Source organism: Topomyia yanbarensis, chromosome 3 (genome assembly GCF_030247195.1).
Source record: "Topomyia yanbarensis strain Yona2022 chromosome 3, ASM3024719v1, whole genome shotgun sequence".
Classification (NCBI taxonomy): Eukaryota; Metazoa; Arthropoda; class Insecta; order Diptera; family Culicidae; genus Topomyia; species Topomyia yanbarensis.
Window position 1 is genome coordinate 35,595,315 of NC_080672.1, and position 17,405 is coordinate 35,612,719.

The window sequence follows — 17,405 nt, forward strand, 5'->3', positions numbered from 1 at the left end:
AAACCTCATATCCACTAGACAACACGTTCCATAACGACATGACGGGTAACTCTAGTGATATAATAGGACCCACTTGCTTCTAGGATCTTAACCGTACACCAAACATTAGTTATCACATTCACGACCCGCGCACGATATTTCACGAAGTTACATACACGCTAGCATAGGCGACCCACAAACACCCACGCGATCGAACAAGTTAACTTTCAAATGCTCGAGCCCTTCGCGGTGACACACGCGATCGCAAGGTCCCTACGCCCGCACATATCTGAACCATACAATAAATATGATATTCAGAGTCACAGCCCGCTGCAATTGGCCTTAAGCAGAGTTTTAGCGGGCTATATTGCCTGTCTCGTCTGCAATTGTAGTGAGTGATTCTGACGGGGAGCCCTTCTGAGAACATAGCTCTACACCTCCAGTAGGACAACTCTCGAAAAAAAGAATGTTCAAGAATGATTTGAAAGTAAAAAATGAATTTACGTTCAATTTCAATGGATTTTGTTCTTCAATTATGGTCGAAAGTAGCAACAAACCCCTCCCAAACTACGTGTGGAATAGAACAAATTGTGATCGTTAACAACATTTGACAAAAATAACGGAATCTGTTGTAGGTTCAATCAAGTAATTCCAGATTTTATTTTTGCGTCCATCTGATCCATTCATTGTTTTCTTCTACAGAAACGTAAACCTATATTTCACTGTCAGCAACATCGAACATATACAATCATATCAATGAAGGTGCGGATGCTACAATCCCAGGCTGAGATATTCTGGGTTTCGATGAACGAATGCTAAATGTAAGCAGTGCAATTTCCCTATGCAGTTCATGTTTTACTCAACAGAAGTTTAATTTCACTGGGATGTTGTCATTTGGGTGCAGTTGGAATATTTATTTTGTCTGATATTTTCAGTTCGAAAGACGGAATAGTTTTGCCTGTGGGAACATGTATAGCGAATCAAGTGTTTTTTTCCTGCCTAAACATAGGAACCGCACTATATCTACAAAATTTTAATGTTGACTAATATCGATGCTGCGTTTGAGTATATTTCTGCAGGTTCGGAAACATGTTTTGTTGAATAGCGTTAAATTACTGTTTCAGATTGAAATAAGCTACACCTGGTTAATACGTAATCTAATGTTTTTTGTGAGTGTGCCAGTTCCGTTGGAAGTAATTATCGTACAATAAACAATTGAGATTTTTCGCTGGTAGTTAGTTTTTTTTATCAAACTAATACATCTATGTGTACTGATTCGATTGTTTGCCTTAATATCTATAGCCAAGCTATACATGAGGTGAAAAGCTTGTCACTCTTTGACTACTTTTCCTATTCCAGTTTAATTTTGGCACAAATTTTATTTTAACGAAAAATGATTTCACCATAACGAGGACACTAAACATAACCCGTATACACTATCAAAAGTGACGAAACATTAACAAATCAAACTAAAAATCAATTCCCATATAACTACAACATAAAACAAACGAAACAGAAAAAAGTAAAACTAACATCTCAGCGATTTTTTTTTCATAATCTTTGGCCATTGATTTCGATCACTTGTTTACTCATCCATTCACAAATAGTTAAACAAGAATAAATGTAAAAATATGTCCTACGAACCTGTCCAACTACTGATTTTAATTGGAAAATGAGTTTCACAAATGAGAACACAGCATTAGTTGAGTATTATGTTTCCAGCGGTTTTCGAGGGATGGCTTGAGGGGTACCCCTGCACCAATGCAACCTAACAGTGAGATCCAATACCTTGGGTGATCGAGTTCTCTAACACTATGTGGAACTCGTCCAGTGGTTCCAGTATCTGCCGTAGGAATGTTAGTAGACCCTTTTTGCGCATAAAGCTTTGCTCCTCGTACATTTCGGTAGTGACCCGAGTGTAGGCCATCGGTACCAGCATACGATGGAGGAGATGTTCCCTGAAATTAAGCGATTTAAAATCTTCCTGCCATGTGGAAATATCTTCGATTATTTACCGTATACTTAAGCAGATGAACAGTTGGAAACGGCCGTCTTTGCCGAGTGTTTGTTTGACATTGTTGATTTCATCCATTAGATGACAGTAGCATCGCCATACAGCGGACAGCTCCTGTCTTGCCACCGGAGGATGCACCGTTGTCGAACACTGTGGCGGAGATTCCGGACTAGATCCACTCGTAGGAGGTGAATTGCTGGCTGAGCCTCCACCTCGAACCATGTCGACCGATTCCTCCACCAAGCTAGTCTCGAACTGTTCCTTAACTCGCACGAAGTAGTCCCAAAGATAAAGGTTTCGTCCGAACAGCCGCTGTGAACGGAAACCGCAAAGGAATGCCTGTTCCAAGCATTTGACTAGACCGTTTTCTCCGCAGAGCAGATTCGTCAACGAGCTGGCATCCCGTTCGCGACTCGGTCGATAGTGCCATTTGACGATTGCGTTCACGCAGTCTCCCAACATGTGCTGAATGTCCGACGGTCGTATCTCCGGACGCTGGATACTGGGACTTCGTGTTCGTGGAGGTGTCCGGCAAGCTTCAACTAGTTCCTCACTATCCACGGTTCGTGGCACCAACTGACCGATCAGTAGCCGCTCGATCGATCCATCGTCAATTCCTCGTCCGAGCCATCGACCGCATGGGAATCTGCAAAAAATAGAAATAATTAGTATATTGGCTTCTAAAATTACAGCTGCACACATACTTATAGGTATGACCGGTAACTTCATTTCTGACGACGACATGTTCAACTAGCCATTTCGACGACATACCCGTATCATCATGGCCTATTCTCAGGGATGTCAGTATGCCCAATGTTTTGTGCTGTAATTAAAGTTAATCCGTTAAATTTGGTACAATGTTCAACTGAATCGTTTGACTCACATGAAATACGAACTCCAGCGAATGTCGCGGGACACTGATTTGCTGAGTTTCCCCTAGAGTTCCCGAAATGGCAATCCAAACATTGGAGGAAGTGGTTGCGGCAGAGCCTTTCTTCGAAGGAAATATCACAACTCGGTACGGTAGCTTGGTCGTGGGATAGGTGTTAGTGAAACAAAAATAGTCGACTGCGTTCAGTGTCAGCAGGTGGTAGAGAAACTGTTCCACCTCATCGTCACAGCGGACGAAACCGGAACGCTTGTACAATTGCCGTAACAGAGGCGTGTCGGAGAGAAGCGAACGAAGATGGCGAGAGAGGAGTTTCTTTTCCAGTGCTAGGCGTACCCAGGCCCGTGCGTATCCGATGTGGGTTTTGATGTCCGTCATAGCGAGAATGTTTCTGCAGACAGACAAAATGATTAGCTTCGGAGAGTACAGGATTTAAGGAGTATGCGACTTACCTTATGTCGAATTCAAGGGATTCAGGTAGCGGTCGTAGCTGCTCAGGTCCTAAACTTTTACGGTCGCGTGACTTCGAGCGACCTCTAGTCGGTGACAAAGGAATCTCCGGTTCGATAGCGAGGGATGATAAATCTATTTTCGGAGTAACCAACGATTAGAGTTTATAGAGCATATCGTGGAACCAAAATATTGTCAAATTTTTTCACGTATATTAGCGTATTAGTAATTAAAGCCAAGCATTACAAAAGGGTCAGTCTCATCATTAGTTCGCGTGCAATCCCATCACTGCTGTTTAGTATCCATTAAATGCTGTTATGTGGTTAGTTCATGCCTGTCAGAGAGACCCGCACTTACCATTGACGCTACCGTGAATTTTATCGCTCGTGGGTACACTAGTGTACTTTGTCCCCACCAAATTGGCAATAATGCTGGGCAAAACAAAATTACTCAACCGACTAGCGGAGGTGGGGGACATTTCCGGCGAAGACAACGAAATGGGTTCGTTGCGGTTCGCCACCCTGGGAGGTTTGCTGACATTACGTTTAAGGCGAATCATATTGTTAAATCTGGTTCTACTATTGCTATTATTGGAACTACCACCGTTATTGCTCTTGGGCGTTGCAGTAGGACTAATGGTGAGTTTTGTGTTTTTGTCATTGCTAGTGAAGCTTGTTTTTGGACTAGTGCAACTTGCTACAAACGAATAAACGGAGGAGTAAGGAAAATAAAGAGTAGTACACAATTAGAAACAGGAAATAAACATCGAAAGAAGCAGAAAGAACAGATCACGTAATAGAAGTTACATATATAGACGTACAGTCCATCCGCTTTCTCATAACCGTCCACGCCAATGCTGCATGTTAAAAGTTATTTAGGATATTTAGAATGATTTTCGATAGTAGTTGACATGAGCGCCGCCACCCTTCGTTTTGCAGAATTGAATAGCAATTATTGCTTATTTTGAGTAATTATAACACTGCATGGGCCATTTGGCATAAAGTCATTTGGCATTATGAACTTTTAGCATAACGGACATTTGACATAATTTTGAGAAGTGATCTTGTTGCTCATTTGGCATAACGATGTTTGGCATACTTTAAAGAAGTGATCATTCTGAAGGTTATTTGGCATAACGGACATTTGGCATAATTATTTTTAAGTTCTGGGAAAAACGGTTACTTGACCTTCAGTGAGATCACTTAGCAAAATTACACCAAATGTTCGTTATGCCAAACGTCCGTTATGCTAAATGGATTTATTCTAAATGGCCGTTATCCTTCAGTCTGATCAATTCGCAAAATTATGCCAAATGACCATTATGCCAAATAACCGTTAGGCCTAATGTCCGTTATGTTAAATGACTTTATGCCAAATGATTTTATACCAAATGACCCACACATAAACTATATACACTCCAGAATTTTAGAATCTTCAAACAAGATTACATTGTTTCAATGTTTCAGTTTGGAGCAACTTCGAATCTTTCTTTCGATTGAAGGCCGCGTAAATAATACCTTCCTTAGTAGGGCAAAATAGACCTATTATCTTACTTCTAGCTGATTTTATGGAGAATATCATTTTTGGATTGAAATACAATATAGTAAGTGCTTCACTTTTTTGCTTCATTTATAGGTGAGCTACGGACATGGCAATCGATTTAATAACATTGCTATGTCACTTTAGGAAAAATGCGACGCCTTTTTCATAGTTTTACGACGTTAATTAAAAACGTCATTTTTACCTGTCTCACCTATTTTTCAATGATAGTACTTATATCAATAACAGAAGCTAAATTTTCCGACAAAATGGATGTCTTTAAAAGTCATCTAAGAGAACCGTTCAGTCGTCTTGTGACGTAAGGACGTCAATACCGTTTTGTGTCGTGTTGGACAGGTGAAGTGATTGGTATCTTTTGTCGTGACTACGACTTACCTTTCAATATGGGAGCCCATTTAATCGGATAAAACAGAAGTGGAAGGTTTTGAACGCTAGTAACTTTCATTGTACTGAACGGAATTACAGTACGGCTACACTCATAAGTTTGAAAAAATGTTCACTTGTTTTGTATTAAGGCAGAGTCATCATTATGGATCACCTAGGAGTCCTAATTGAGCATTGGGAAATTGTATAAGTCCCGCGCGTATTTTTTTACTTCATTCATCGTTCGCTAGTCGAATGAGAAGCATGTTGATGCACGAACAAACGCACGTGAGAAGAAGGCAATTTAAATTTTTGCAAGCACTTAATCTGAATTTTAATCGCCCATATATTTTTTGGCACGTTATTTTTGTTAATCAGCCTTATTCTGCATTATGACGGATCACATTATCGAACGAATGTGATTGGCATTCTCAATAACAACAACAACTATTGCTGTTTGTTGTTTCGCGTAGTGCATCAAGTGAAAAGAACTTTTGCATTGCAGTTTGGATTTAGTAGAGCAACGTTGAGTACCGTGATTATTTTTTTCAGTCTGTGCCTTCCCCATTTCTGTATTCCAATACATGTCTTACTGAAGCAGGACTCCGATCCAGTGCGTAGATGGCTTCCAGTGAATACGGCTTTTCTCTTGATGGTAAAATGAAGGTCGAACTGTAATTGACTCCAAAAAATCACTGACAAGGCCAATACTCCCCGATTGAAATTTTATTCAGTCACCTCGGGGTATTGGTGAGCAGCCTAACGCAGGTGAATGATATTTTTCGCAAAGTGCTTTTTACGCATGATCAGAGCTGAAATTGTTCGGGTACACCACAAGAACTTGACTAGAACAAAAATGTCTTCACAAATTTATTTTGTGAAAACGAAAGTCAAATGAGAGATTAATGCGTGAAATGACACAGCATAAGCAAACGCAAGTCGCGACAGTAAAGTTATTCTTATTTATTTCTGATTTTCTAATCCGCGCTGGATACTCTGAAATATTCATACACAAGACACTCAGGATCGACACGCCGTTCGTATGGGATATGTTGTGCCGGGAGTGCAACTTTGGAACAATGACACATTCACATATCGTCGCTGTTGTGCTATCTTATGACAAACGCCATTTTGGGGTAAACTGAGTTAGATATGCCACATTACTTGTCTAAAAAATCTCTACAAAGTGGCGTTTACAGAATTTTGACATTCTGCTTGGTTACTGAGATATAGCTAGAAACGTGCTGAGAAATTTTTAATTTTTTGCTTCAAGTGACTATGTCTGGGGATTGGCTCAAATTATCTTTATGTATGAGATGTTTTTATATGTTAAACTATCTGATACACACAATGGCCTAATCATTTTCGAAACAAAAATGCACGAACTGTGAGAAAAATGCAATTTAAGTTTTAAACTTGAAATATAGCATATTTGGCAACACTGCAACCAAAAATAACTATTTTTTCTAGATTCCCTGACTCATTTCCTTCAAAATGCATCTCACCGATTATAGGCCAAAGATATGAATAAAAGTTAATAATTGATGATTTTTTCATATGGAAAATTTTCCATGCACGATTATGACACGCCATACAAATTTTGTCATCAATACACACCAATGACACGTGTGAGACCGACTTTTGTTTATATTTTTAAAGAAAACTCGCAATGTAGTTAACCGATTTTCGTAATATCTGAGAGATTAATGCAGAATAGATAGAAGCATCATTTGTTTTCTTTGAATTTTTTATACCATTTATAAGTTTCAAGATATTCAATCTCAAACTTTAAAAATCGTTTTTCTCGAAATGTGCAAAATGGCGCTTGTCATAAGATAGCACAACAGCGACGATATGGCAAATGTACTTATTGCGTTGCCTTAAGGAAACTGTGTGAATTTATGTGGATAGAGAGTACTGTTTGTTCAGTTATGTGTACGGTCAGACTCTCTATAGATGATTCTTTGTAGCGAGTAGTAGAATGCTTTCCAGTTTCAAATTGGAAACTATCTTAAGCGCACAGGTTGATGAGGACATAATTCAACCCTGTGCAGAATAACGACGTTTATGTCCGGTCTCGTGATGTCGAGGTAGATGGTGTGGTTACCGATGCGAGTTTGACTTGCGAAAACCGACTTTAGCACGGGGTTTGTTGTTTTAAGGCGCTCTTGCTTCAGTCTGTGAAGAAGCTGGATTGCAAATGAGTGCTTTTTGCATCAATAGTACTGATCAGGAATAAATCCTATGTTCATTCTAATTCGTATCGTGTGTCTTTCGCCGGGTCTTCTTTCCGGTTGGTTGATGTTCTCTACGGCAAGCTGATTCTGCCTGTTCGTCTTTTTGTTGATTCGGCTATACAGTTATCCAATGCAGCAATAGGGACCGATGTGATAGATTCTTGTAGTAGGAATGACCCGAAAATTGTTCATACTGTGGAGATCGTCCACATGATTTCTCGATATATCCAGCACAAAACAGCGCGAAGATACTGGAGCATTTTTTCAGGCACGCTCTAAGCCCTCTTTGCAGAAATACTGAAAATGTCCCTGACCCTGTCCACAAATCATTATACTTTCTTGCTCAAGAAAAATGTAACTCAAACGATCCTCTCTTTTGCAGTGCCGAGAAGCTATAGGAGAGAGAAGAACATTTTTTCACTTGAGATTCCCTTGAACGGGTTCCATATATAATAGTTCATGAAAACGCTGCCACAGCGCCGAAACAAGCTTCTGGTCCTGAAAAATAGAGTTAAAAAAGCAGTTCCCAGCAGCTCTTGGACACAGCATAAACTTCTCTTCGGTATTAGCTATTGAAGTTATCAAATCTGAATAAATGGCAAAAACTTTTGCCTCTTTGGCTACTAACGAAAGCGTTCAAATCATTGAATATTGAGTTTTGCCAAAATGGTCGGACCAGAATCTACCCCAGTCCAGAGGATATGCTCTGTCACGTTTCCTTGCGATACCACGCAAGAACTGTGGTGGATGATGGAAATCACACTTGCTCTCTTGTCATCCAAAAATAAAACCCCAGAGTTAGACAAAATAAAATTCAACTTGTTGAAGAATATGCCTGACTCTGCGAAAACGCGTTTGTTGAATTGTTTCAACAAGTTCCTTGAGTGTAACATTTTCCCTCAAGAGTGGATGATTTGAAGTGAGGGGCGTCGCCTTCCCAAAATCGGGAAAACCAATCTCTGATCACAATTCGTATCGGTCGATTGATATGCTGTTTTGTAATTATCCGAAAGTTGTTCAAGAAAGTGATCCTATTCCGTCTCGAAAATTAAGTCGAAGCAAATGACTTGCTGTAATATATACAATTTGGTTTTCGCCAAAGCAAGAGAGCGAAGCGTTTCGTTGTTTACGGTGAACATTCTAATGGCCTATACTGAGGGGCAAATGGCATCAGTGTTCTAGTATATTACGGGGGCTTGCGACTCAGTTTCTATCAACGTTTTATCAGAGAACCAATACAGTTTTTCACCGATTTTAAAGAAATTTTTATTAAATTTGTGGTTGTAAAAGCACATTAAGCTATTTGAGTCATTCTGAGACCCCTAATACACATTGTTTATGTAAATGGCATCGACGAATGATTTATCAATTTCTGCACACTGAGACAACTTGTAAATGACGGGGTGGTCTCTGTTACAAGACCCAAAGCTCCCGATATTCAAGGACCATTTCAAGATACTTTGGACAATTTGTCCACCTGTAATCATCAGCTGAGTATCGAATTTTCCACGGAGAAAGTTGAGCTAGTCGTTTTGTTCTAGGAAACGCTTTCCGGCCCAATTAGAGCTTCTACTAATGAGTCAGGCTATTGCTTAGGTGTGGTCTTTAAATTCCTCGGTATCTGGAATAGAAATCCTAACCAAGAATTAACTTTTTCGGACAATAACTGCTCAAGTAGCAATTGCAACTTGTTTAAAGTTTGAAATGTTGCACAATAGCTACACAACATTTGAAAAGAATTTTCACGGGTTTCACTGATTGTGCTACTGTGTTATTGTATAGATGGCCAATGATGGAAAGTATGCGAATATCAATAACGATTGTGAAACTTAACTTGCACTATCAGTTCAACAAGTTGCAATGCCTCTTTGTTTGCCATTTCATCATCAAACTAAACTGTTCAATGATCAAGTGTTTGATAAAATGCACAGATATAATTCTCAATAACCTGCTGAAATTAGAAACATGTTGCACAACATATGGAGTGAGCTTTTTCCATAACATGGTTGTTACCAAGAGAGTTTCAAATATAATGTAGTAACACAGAGTGCCACTTCGGTGGTGCCATCCTAGGAAAGCAGATTGTACCAGATAACAATATTGTCGGTGATGGAGCTCATATTCTTCATCAAACTGGAGAGAATCCAGAAGCGTTGTTTGGGTTCCGTGTACTCGACCAATACTATAAGTTCTGTCGGTCGTCATATATCACGGAAAACCCACATCGATTGCTCATTCGATACAATATCTTGAACTCGTTGATTTTGGAGTTTTTGTAAAATGAAAATTATTAAAGATAGAGTTTGAATCATGTCAGTAATCTTTTCTAAAGTGTGTTATTCATCTTTTACTTCTGGTATATAGTTTAATTCTATTCTGAACTATTGAAAAGTATTTTTTGTTGAAATTAGAACCATCCTAGCTGCAAGTAAAACGTTCCATAAAAGCTTTCCGAAAATTATTATTATAGCTAAGATATTCAGTATTCCAGGGTGAGTGAAGTTAAAGTTACAAAATACGTCGATTTTTCCTCTATCGTCGACGAAGTTCTCCCAAGAATACGTAATCACGAAAACATTCCTTAAATTATTTAGTTTCAGTAAAAAGCTCAGTTTTCATCCAAATTTGCATTTTTATGGTGTCAACATAATTGTAGACAAGAAGAAGTTTATTTAGTCGTAACAGCAACCTACAGATTTTAGTATACAAAAATATACAACAAATCAAAATCTCACATCTTCAGTAAAGCTATAAAAAAAATTGGGAAGGAGATATCCCATCAGCTGGGGATTTGGAAGTCGGAGCACCTGTTCCTAATTGTGAACAATTCGTTGAAAATACGGTGAAAACATCTTCACAAAAATTGTTTGCTGTACCGATTGAAGTCCCTGGCCGAAAAGACCTATAAACTGCGCGTAGGAGTAGTTGCTTGTAGCCTCACTTTTTTAGTCCTTTGCAAATGTAAATTTAGTTTCTGAATTTACTGCGTAAATTCAGTCTCACGCTCGAAATAATAATGCAGCGGCGCTCATGTCACAGAAAGAAGCACTTTTGGAAACATCTTGCGCCGTAGTGCTACAACCGAATATTCGCCACTTACCAGGTGTCAGATAGTTGGTATCGATCTGCTTGCTTGGGTTCTGACAGTCTTTTATCTCCAGGTAGGCCGTCAGGTGCGTCCAGAGCGCCGATTTACCCTGCTTGTTCACCAATCCGTGTGACCACACCTTCTCGAGCAAATCACACAGCGAGGCGATCATCGTGTTTTCCTCCACTCCGGTAACCGACGCCTCTCCACTGAGACCCAACTCGATTGCTTCGGTTCCCATTTTCTCCAGCAGCATGCGCTTAGTTTTACTCTTGCAGTCCTATGGTAAAGTTTAGTCAAATAACGCTTATGATTTTGAATTCACTTTGTCAAACAAACCTTCAGCAATTTCTCCACAAACGTCCAGTTCGCCTGTGCCATTAGTGCCGGACTGATTTCCGTTCCGGAAAGGTTGGCCGAATTTCGGTTCGATTTATTTCCACCGCCATCGTTCTCCTTATTGCCGCCACCGTCCAGCGAAATCTCCTTCACCTTCCACTTGGAACCGTTCTTAACTCGCCGTAAGCTGTTTCCCCTAAAATAGATAAGTGCAGAGCGGTTCGTGGGCGTCCACGTTTCCCATTAGCTAGCTATCGTGGTCTCATAGTTATTTGTTCTTTTTTTACGTAAGCCAACCAACTTTTAGTGTATATGTAATCCAAACAAAAACAACAAAGAATGCCACTCTCCATGCAACTGATCTGCTGTTGTGGGCGTGCCTAGTGGGTGTATTTACAAGCAAATAAAAATCCTTACCTGTCCCTTGGGAGTAGTAATTTTGAATAGTTTATACAGGTACGGGGGGATGTTCGTCCCCTAGTAACAACTAGTTTTTACAGAAAATGCGAAATATTCCACGCGAATTAATGTTTTTTGTAAATAGAAGAACGTCAGCAAAACCGATTATAGATTCAATGATATTCGGTATTATATGTACGGCGGGGATCGATAGAATGGATAGCATTTTGGAACCTTTGTTCATATCTAAGACAGCTGATGACAGCTCATAATTATACTACGAGAAAGGATATGGCTGGTCTGTCTACCTATATTAGTGTGATGTAGTTTAACAGGTTTACTTTTTAAGAACTTCGCTTTAAACTGTTTTTTGGGACACTTACCCCATTCCCTGCGCGGGATGCCGTATGCCATCACCAGACATGACGTGTGCAATTGTATCATAATAGTTTGTTTGAACGTTATTTTAAAAATGAAAAGAATAATTTTATAAAACGCCCCCGTAGTTACCTGGACATTGATGTGAAGAAAATTTGTGCGAAATTTCAAAATGATCGGTCCAGGAGATTTTGAGTTAAGGCGCACACCGCATTTTTTCGAGGCGTCTCCTGAAAATTCATGGTCGCTCGTCCAATTTCCAATATTTTGCAATGAAGATTTGGGAAAATATTGTTCAAATGTTGCATTGTTGCATATAAATCGACTGAATTTTTAAAGTCATTTTTGAATCGTGGTTGAGGTTGAATTGAACTGAAAGTTGTCATTTGAAAATGAAAATTTGCATCACTGCAAGGTAGTGACGTTTCCGTACCATAGTGATAGGCCGAATGTGAGTGTTAAACAATGTTTTCGTTGATATTTGACTAAATTGATAAACTTAGGACGTAGAAGATATTCAATTAGCTTCGTGGCAGTTTTGTTTATACTGCCATGCAACGAATTGATGTAACAAAGAAATTCTGAACGATAGAATAATTTAATGCTGATTTCGTTTTTATATCAGAGTTGCTCTAGGTTCGCTCGGAGCTGTCATTTTTGTATGGATATTGTAAATATTAGAGCGACGCTATTTTTGAAAGCGCCTTTTACACATCAATGAATTATGTATTATTTGGTAGAACATACATACGGCCATATCAATGAGAAATGATTTATTTATTTGGCTTGAGTGCCAAGGGTTGCAGGTTCGAATTCCGCCTCTGGGGGATTTTTTCACATTACAGGTAGGTAGGTAGGTAGCGTGCTATAAAACTTCAATTATTACTTGGGTAGGTCTATGCCTTAAGTTGACCCAAACAAAAAATGACGCTCATATTCACGCGTTGTTTGTCTTATTGCGTTGACCGGGAATTCTAGTGATAATGGGAATCTCACTCTCTTCTAGCATTCAACACGTCAACATACAAACGCCGAAGACCTTCACGATCACCCACGGACACCAAAGCCCGCGGTTTTGCAAACATGAAAACACCTCGATGATTAAGTGAATGTTTTAGCATCAATACATACCAAACACGATCTCAAATGGGAACAAATGAAACCCACCTTCAGTCTGATCATGTACAAGAGACGATCATACTGAAGGTGGGCGTTTTTTATCTCTTAACTCGCTTGAACTGTCTCTGTGGTGGCTCGTGAAGATGGCGAGTAACACTCGTAAAAAACGAATCGGATTCGATGATTTCAAAAACGGGGAGTACAATCTCTTATGGATGGAACTTCTTTCTTAACACTCAGTCACTAGTTATTGCTTAACTAACCCAACATAATAAACTGAAACATGTAGTTTTGAAGAAACCAAATCCTCGTTAGCCACATCATCAAACACCTAAAAGTAGGTTATATGCATGTAATTTTTTTTCTCTGTGGCTAATATATTTTAATTTACTCAATAGTATAGAAAATCTCTATATTTCCCGCTTTATAGATCAATTTACTCTGCTTTAACATTATCCATGCATGCTAAAAATAATCTATATTTGTGTTCTAACTCCATCATTCTTTGCTTGACTTATTTATCTTTTATTTCTATATCTTAAATCAGATTCATAATAACTCACTAACACAATAAATTGCATATTCTCTCCCATTCTAATCGTACAATCTCTCCCATGTACATTTACAAATTGAAATATGCAATTACTATCATCCACACATACATACATTCGCGTTCTTGCCAAATTAAAACAACCCGGTAATTAAGTGAATGTTTCGTCATTTATAAATTTACAAAAACGGTCTCAAGCATTAACCCACCGCTCACGCGATCATGGATCGGTCCCGTCCGGAAGTCGTAGATCCGTTCCATGGCGACATGACCGTGAACTCTAGTGATATGGAAGAACTCACTCTCTTCTAGCATCTGAACCGTATACTAAAAATTGAGTATAACACAGGGTTACAAAATCGAATTTACACACGCGAAGTCACATGCATGTGATAAACACGTTAATATACAAATGCTTGAGCCCTTCGCGATCACCCACGCAACCTACACCCGCGATCTCGCCTACATGATAACATCCCGGTGATAAGGTGAATGTATCAGCACTTTTCATTTTCAAACGCTGTCTCAAGCGTGAACCTACATACTCCCGCGCTCGCGCGATTATAAATCGATTATTTCTTGAAGTATATCCGCGGTAGCAACAGTCTAGGCCCAATTGGACCAATTAAAAAAAAGAAAGCTATCCACTGGACTACACGTTCCATGGCGACATGACCGGGAGCTCTAGTGATATGGGGTGACTCACTCCCTGTCAGAATTTGATCCGTACACCGAAAACTAAGTATCAGAATGACGGTGCGCGTGATCATTTACGAACACAGGTGAATATGTGAATGACCACAAGGTTACAAAATCAAATTTGTACCCCCGAAGTCACATATACGCGAACACACGCGACAAACACGTTGATATACAAACGCTTAAGTCTTTCGCGATAATACACGTACACCCGCCCGCGATCGCGTAAACTTGGTAACACCCCGATAATAAGGTGAATGTTTTAGTAATTATAAATTTGAAAACGCTGTCTTAAACGTGAACCCACAAACGTCCGTGTTCGTGTGATCATGAATCAGTCACGTTCGGAAATCTTTACCCTCCGTCCTAGCAAGGCCAATACGTTCAGTTCGATAAATTAAAAATAACGTTCATATCCACTAGGGAACATGTTCCATGGCGACATGGACCGGAAACTCTAGTGATATAGAACTTTCTTCTAGCACCTGAACCGTACACCGAATATTAAGTATAATGATTCACGGTCCGCACACTATCATCAAAAAAAGGCTCACGGTTAAAGATTTTATACACGCGAAGTTACATATACGTAGCACACGCGACATACAAACCCACATGCAATCGAACACGTTAGCGTACAAATGCTCGAGTCCTTCGCGATGATACACGTCATCGCGAAGTCCCTACGCCCGCACATATCTGAACCGTATAATGAATATCACATTCGGGATCACGGCCCGCTGCAATTGGTCTTAAGCATGGTTTTAGTGGGCGACAATGCCTGTCTTGTCTGGAATTGTAGTGTGTGATTCTGACGTGAAGCCCTTCCGAGAACCTAGCTCTACAGCTCTAGTAGCAAAATTCTCGAAAAAAAAGTTGCAGAATAATATTGTGAACATAGGTTTTGTCCTTCTTTTTGGATTGGCCCCACTATGCGCGGTAGCGTAGTCTTCTCTAGCCTTGAAATCTCGATTTTGCTCCCCTTTGGTTTTTACATTGGATTCCGTAGCGCCCGTAGTATGCCCTTTTTTCAAATTACTGCCGAGCGGGAATCGTCAACTCATCAGTGTAACTGGTAGAGATTTCTATATCAAATATATGTGCAAAGCCTTTTCTGAATCGGAGATGGTCGAATTTTGCCTTCGTTCGTTTATTCACGGAACTACTCTGATTGTGAAATAATTTGCTAGGATTTTATTAATAGGTTCGAGTGATTTCGTTGTTTCGATTTTCCAATTTACCAATTTATAAAACCTTTCCAAAACCCTTTCTGGTTCCCAAATAGTATAGTTCCGTTGAATAATCAGATATACGCTAACTGCGTTTCGTTCAATTTTTGAGCTCTCTTGTTTGCTGACTGTTCCTTCTAAGATAAGTACGATAATTTCGCATTTTCTGTAACGTTTCGAGGCGGTTCGATGTAAACTTTTAAACAAGGATTGAACAAATTCAAACACTACATTCAAATGTAAATAAAAATATCGTGTATTTCGAAAATAATCGATATTAAAATCTAGCAAATAAACGACTAATATTGCTAATCGATAAAAATCCATGTTAGATATAACGAGCAAAACTATAAATCACGATAATCACGTCTGAGAGAACGACGAAGCCAGTCAGGCTCGGCTTTTCCGTAGGTATGTTAAACAGAAGCTACACTAATTAATAGTTAATAAGGATTTTTATTTATGTTTGCGTGTCTTCCTAAAAGCGTTTGTCTTTCGTTTCTCATGAGCAGTTGCAATGCATATATTATGTGAACACGGGTTTGTTTTCACCAATCGCATGTGACTGTTGCCTTTTCCCTATACCGTATCTTTCGCATAGTGTCTGAATCGTTTGAAAGTTAGTAGTCTACGGTTTAGTACGCTCATTAATAGCAACTTTTCGCGATTCATTCAAAGTTCGTGACTATCAATTGTGGGCAACTACGCTATATGGTCATGCAGTCATGCGTGTTTCATTTTTCAACAATTTGGCTCTTTGCTATTTGCTCTGCAACATTCGATACTGGAAAGGAAGTAGTTGTTGGTTTAATTTTACGATTTGTTTACCTAATGAGCCAAGCAGGTTGACTGTAGATCGTTTTGGTTGGCCAGTTTTGACGCAGCTGCCATCACCGTGCGCTAGCTGGCCGGTATATAATTAGTACAAAGGTAGTATTGGATCACAGAACCGATCGAATGAAATCGGTGAACCATAACCATAGAAATATATGTATTGCTACCATACACCAAAAGCGATTGGAATCAACATACCTGCCTCATCATGGTTGGCTTGTATTAGTAAACGCTGACTGGTTGTGGCTCGTATTGCAAAATCTACGCATACTTTTGAAGTTCTGCAATATTTTTTTCTGTACATTTCCAGTAGCGAATCGTCGTACAGCCGTTTGAAATGCTAATTCTATTCAATATACTTTCAATATACAACTTACAAAACATGATCACAACATACAACACAAAATGAAACGAAAATACTTAGTTCAAAAACTCTATCACAAAACGCGCACTACTAAAGACATGTGAAGGAGAAAAAAAAATAATTTAACACAAACACCCGAAAACAAGCCGCGAGCTTCGTCCCGTTAGCAACAAGATGTAACCCTTTTTCTATGCCAGCAGCGCTCCCTTTCCGCTACCTCGCAAAAGCAAGCACCGCCGCCGCTCTAATGTAACGTAAAAGTATTGAACGATGCAAAGCAATTTGTTTTCGTCCCGCCAAAAAATTGGTTCTAACCCCGCTTTTCAACACACTCAAAAACGCCCTTTGCGTACCTCGAGGCGCACTCCTGGTTCAGGGCGGTCTTTTCCAGCAGCGGAAAGCTCCGGTAGTATGGCGGTCGCTTGTCCAGAATCTCACTGGGCGGGGATACCTCCATGTCAACACTGGCCAGTCGCTTGTCCAGCAGCTTCTGGCTTTCCCGTGCTAGCAGACAGGGCTCGTAATTGGCGGTGCGGATCATACTCTCGCCACCATAGCGTTTCCTGTTCAGCGAGATGGAACACATTTAGACTCGGCTATTTTCTGAACACTTTAATGAGTTACCTTAAAATCTTAATGCGATTGTCGAACAGCTTCAGGTTATATTCTACGTCACCGTTCAGACTGTCGAGTGAACTACCGTTCCCTCCGTCATCGCCCCAGGAGAGCATAATCTTGTTGTCGATCAACGTCACAAACATTTGGCTCTCGAGAAACTGCGAAAGAAACGGTCGATGATGCTGCGGTTGATCCGAAAGAAACGAAGCCTTATCGAAGTTGTGCAGAGATTCGCGATTGCTGAGCCAGTCTTCTTTATCCTGCGAAAAAAATGGTCAACTTATAAAACAATGTCC

General features: G+C 39.8%; 1 protein-coding gene across 3 annotated transcripts in view; it reads right to left on the bottom strand.

Moving 5' to 3' along the window:
* Window positions 1-619: 619 nt before the first annotated feature.
* Window positions 620-17,405, bottom strand: part of LOC131693815 (DENN domain-containing protein 5B) — a 69,566-nt gene continuing 52,780 nt past the window's right edge. Inside the window, exons 4-13 of one of the 3 annotated variants that reach the window (XM_058981959.1) lie at window positions 17,116-17,369; window positions 16,845-17,054; window positions 10,920-11,115; window positions 10,593-10,860; window positions 3,690-4,028; window positions 3,335-3,467; window positions 2,877-3,273; window positions 2,698-2,816; window positions 1,995-2,639; window positions 620-1,937 (exon numbers count right to left, since the gene is read on the bottom strand). In XM_058981959.1, coding sequence (XP_058837942.1) covers window positions 1,748-1,937; window positions 1,995-2,639; window positions 2,698-2,816; window positions 2,877-3,273; window positions 3,335-3,467; window positions 3,690-4,028; window positions 10,593-10,860; window positions 10,920-11,115; window positions 16,845-17,054; window positions 17,116-17,369 — 2,751 coding nt within the window. In that variant the 3' untranslated portion in view covers window positions 620-1,747. Of the gene's footprint in view, window positions 1,938-1,994; window positions 2,640-2,697; window positions 2,817-2,876; window positions 3,274-3,334; window positions 3,468-3,689; window positions 4,029-4,152; window positions 4,189-10,592; window positions 10,861-10,919; window positions 11,116-16,844; window positions 17,055-17,115; window positions 17,370-17,405 lie in introns of all 3 variants that reach the window. The other 2 variants (XM_058981960.1, XM_058981961.1) reach the window with 2 other exon arrangements.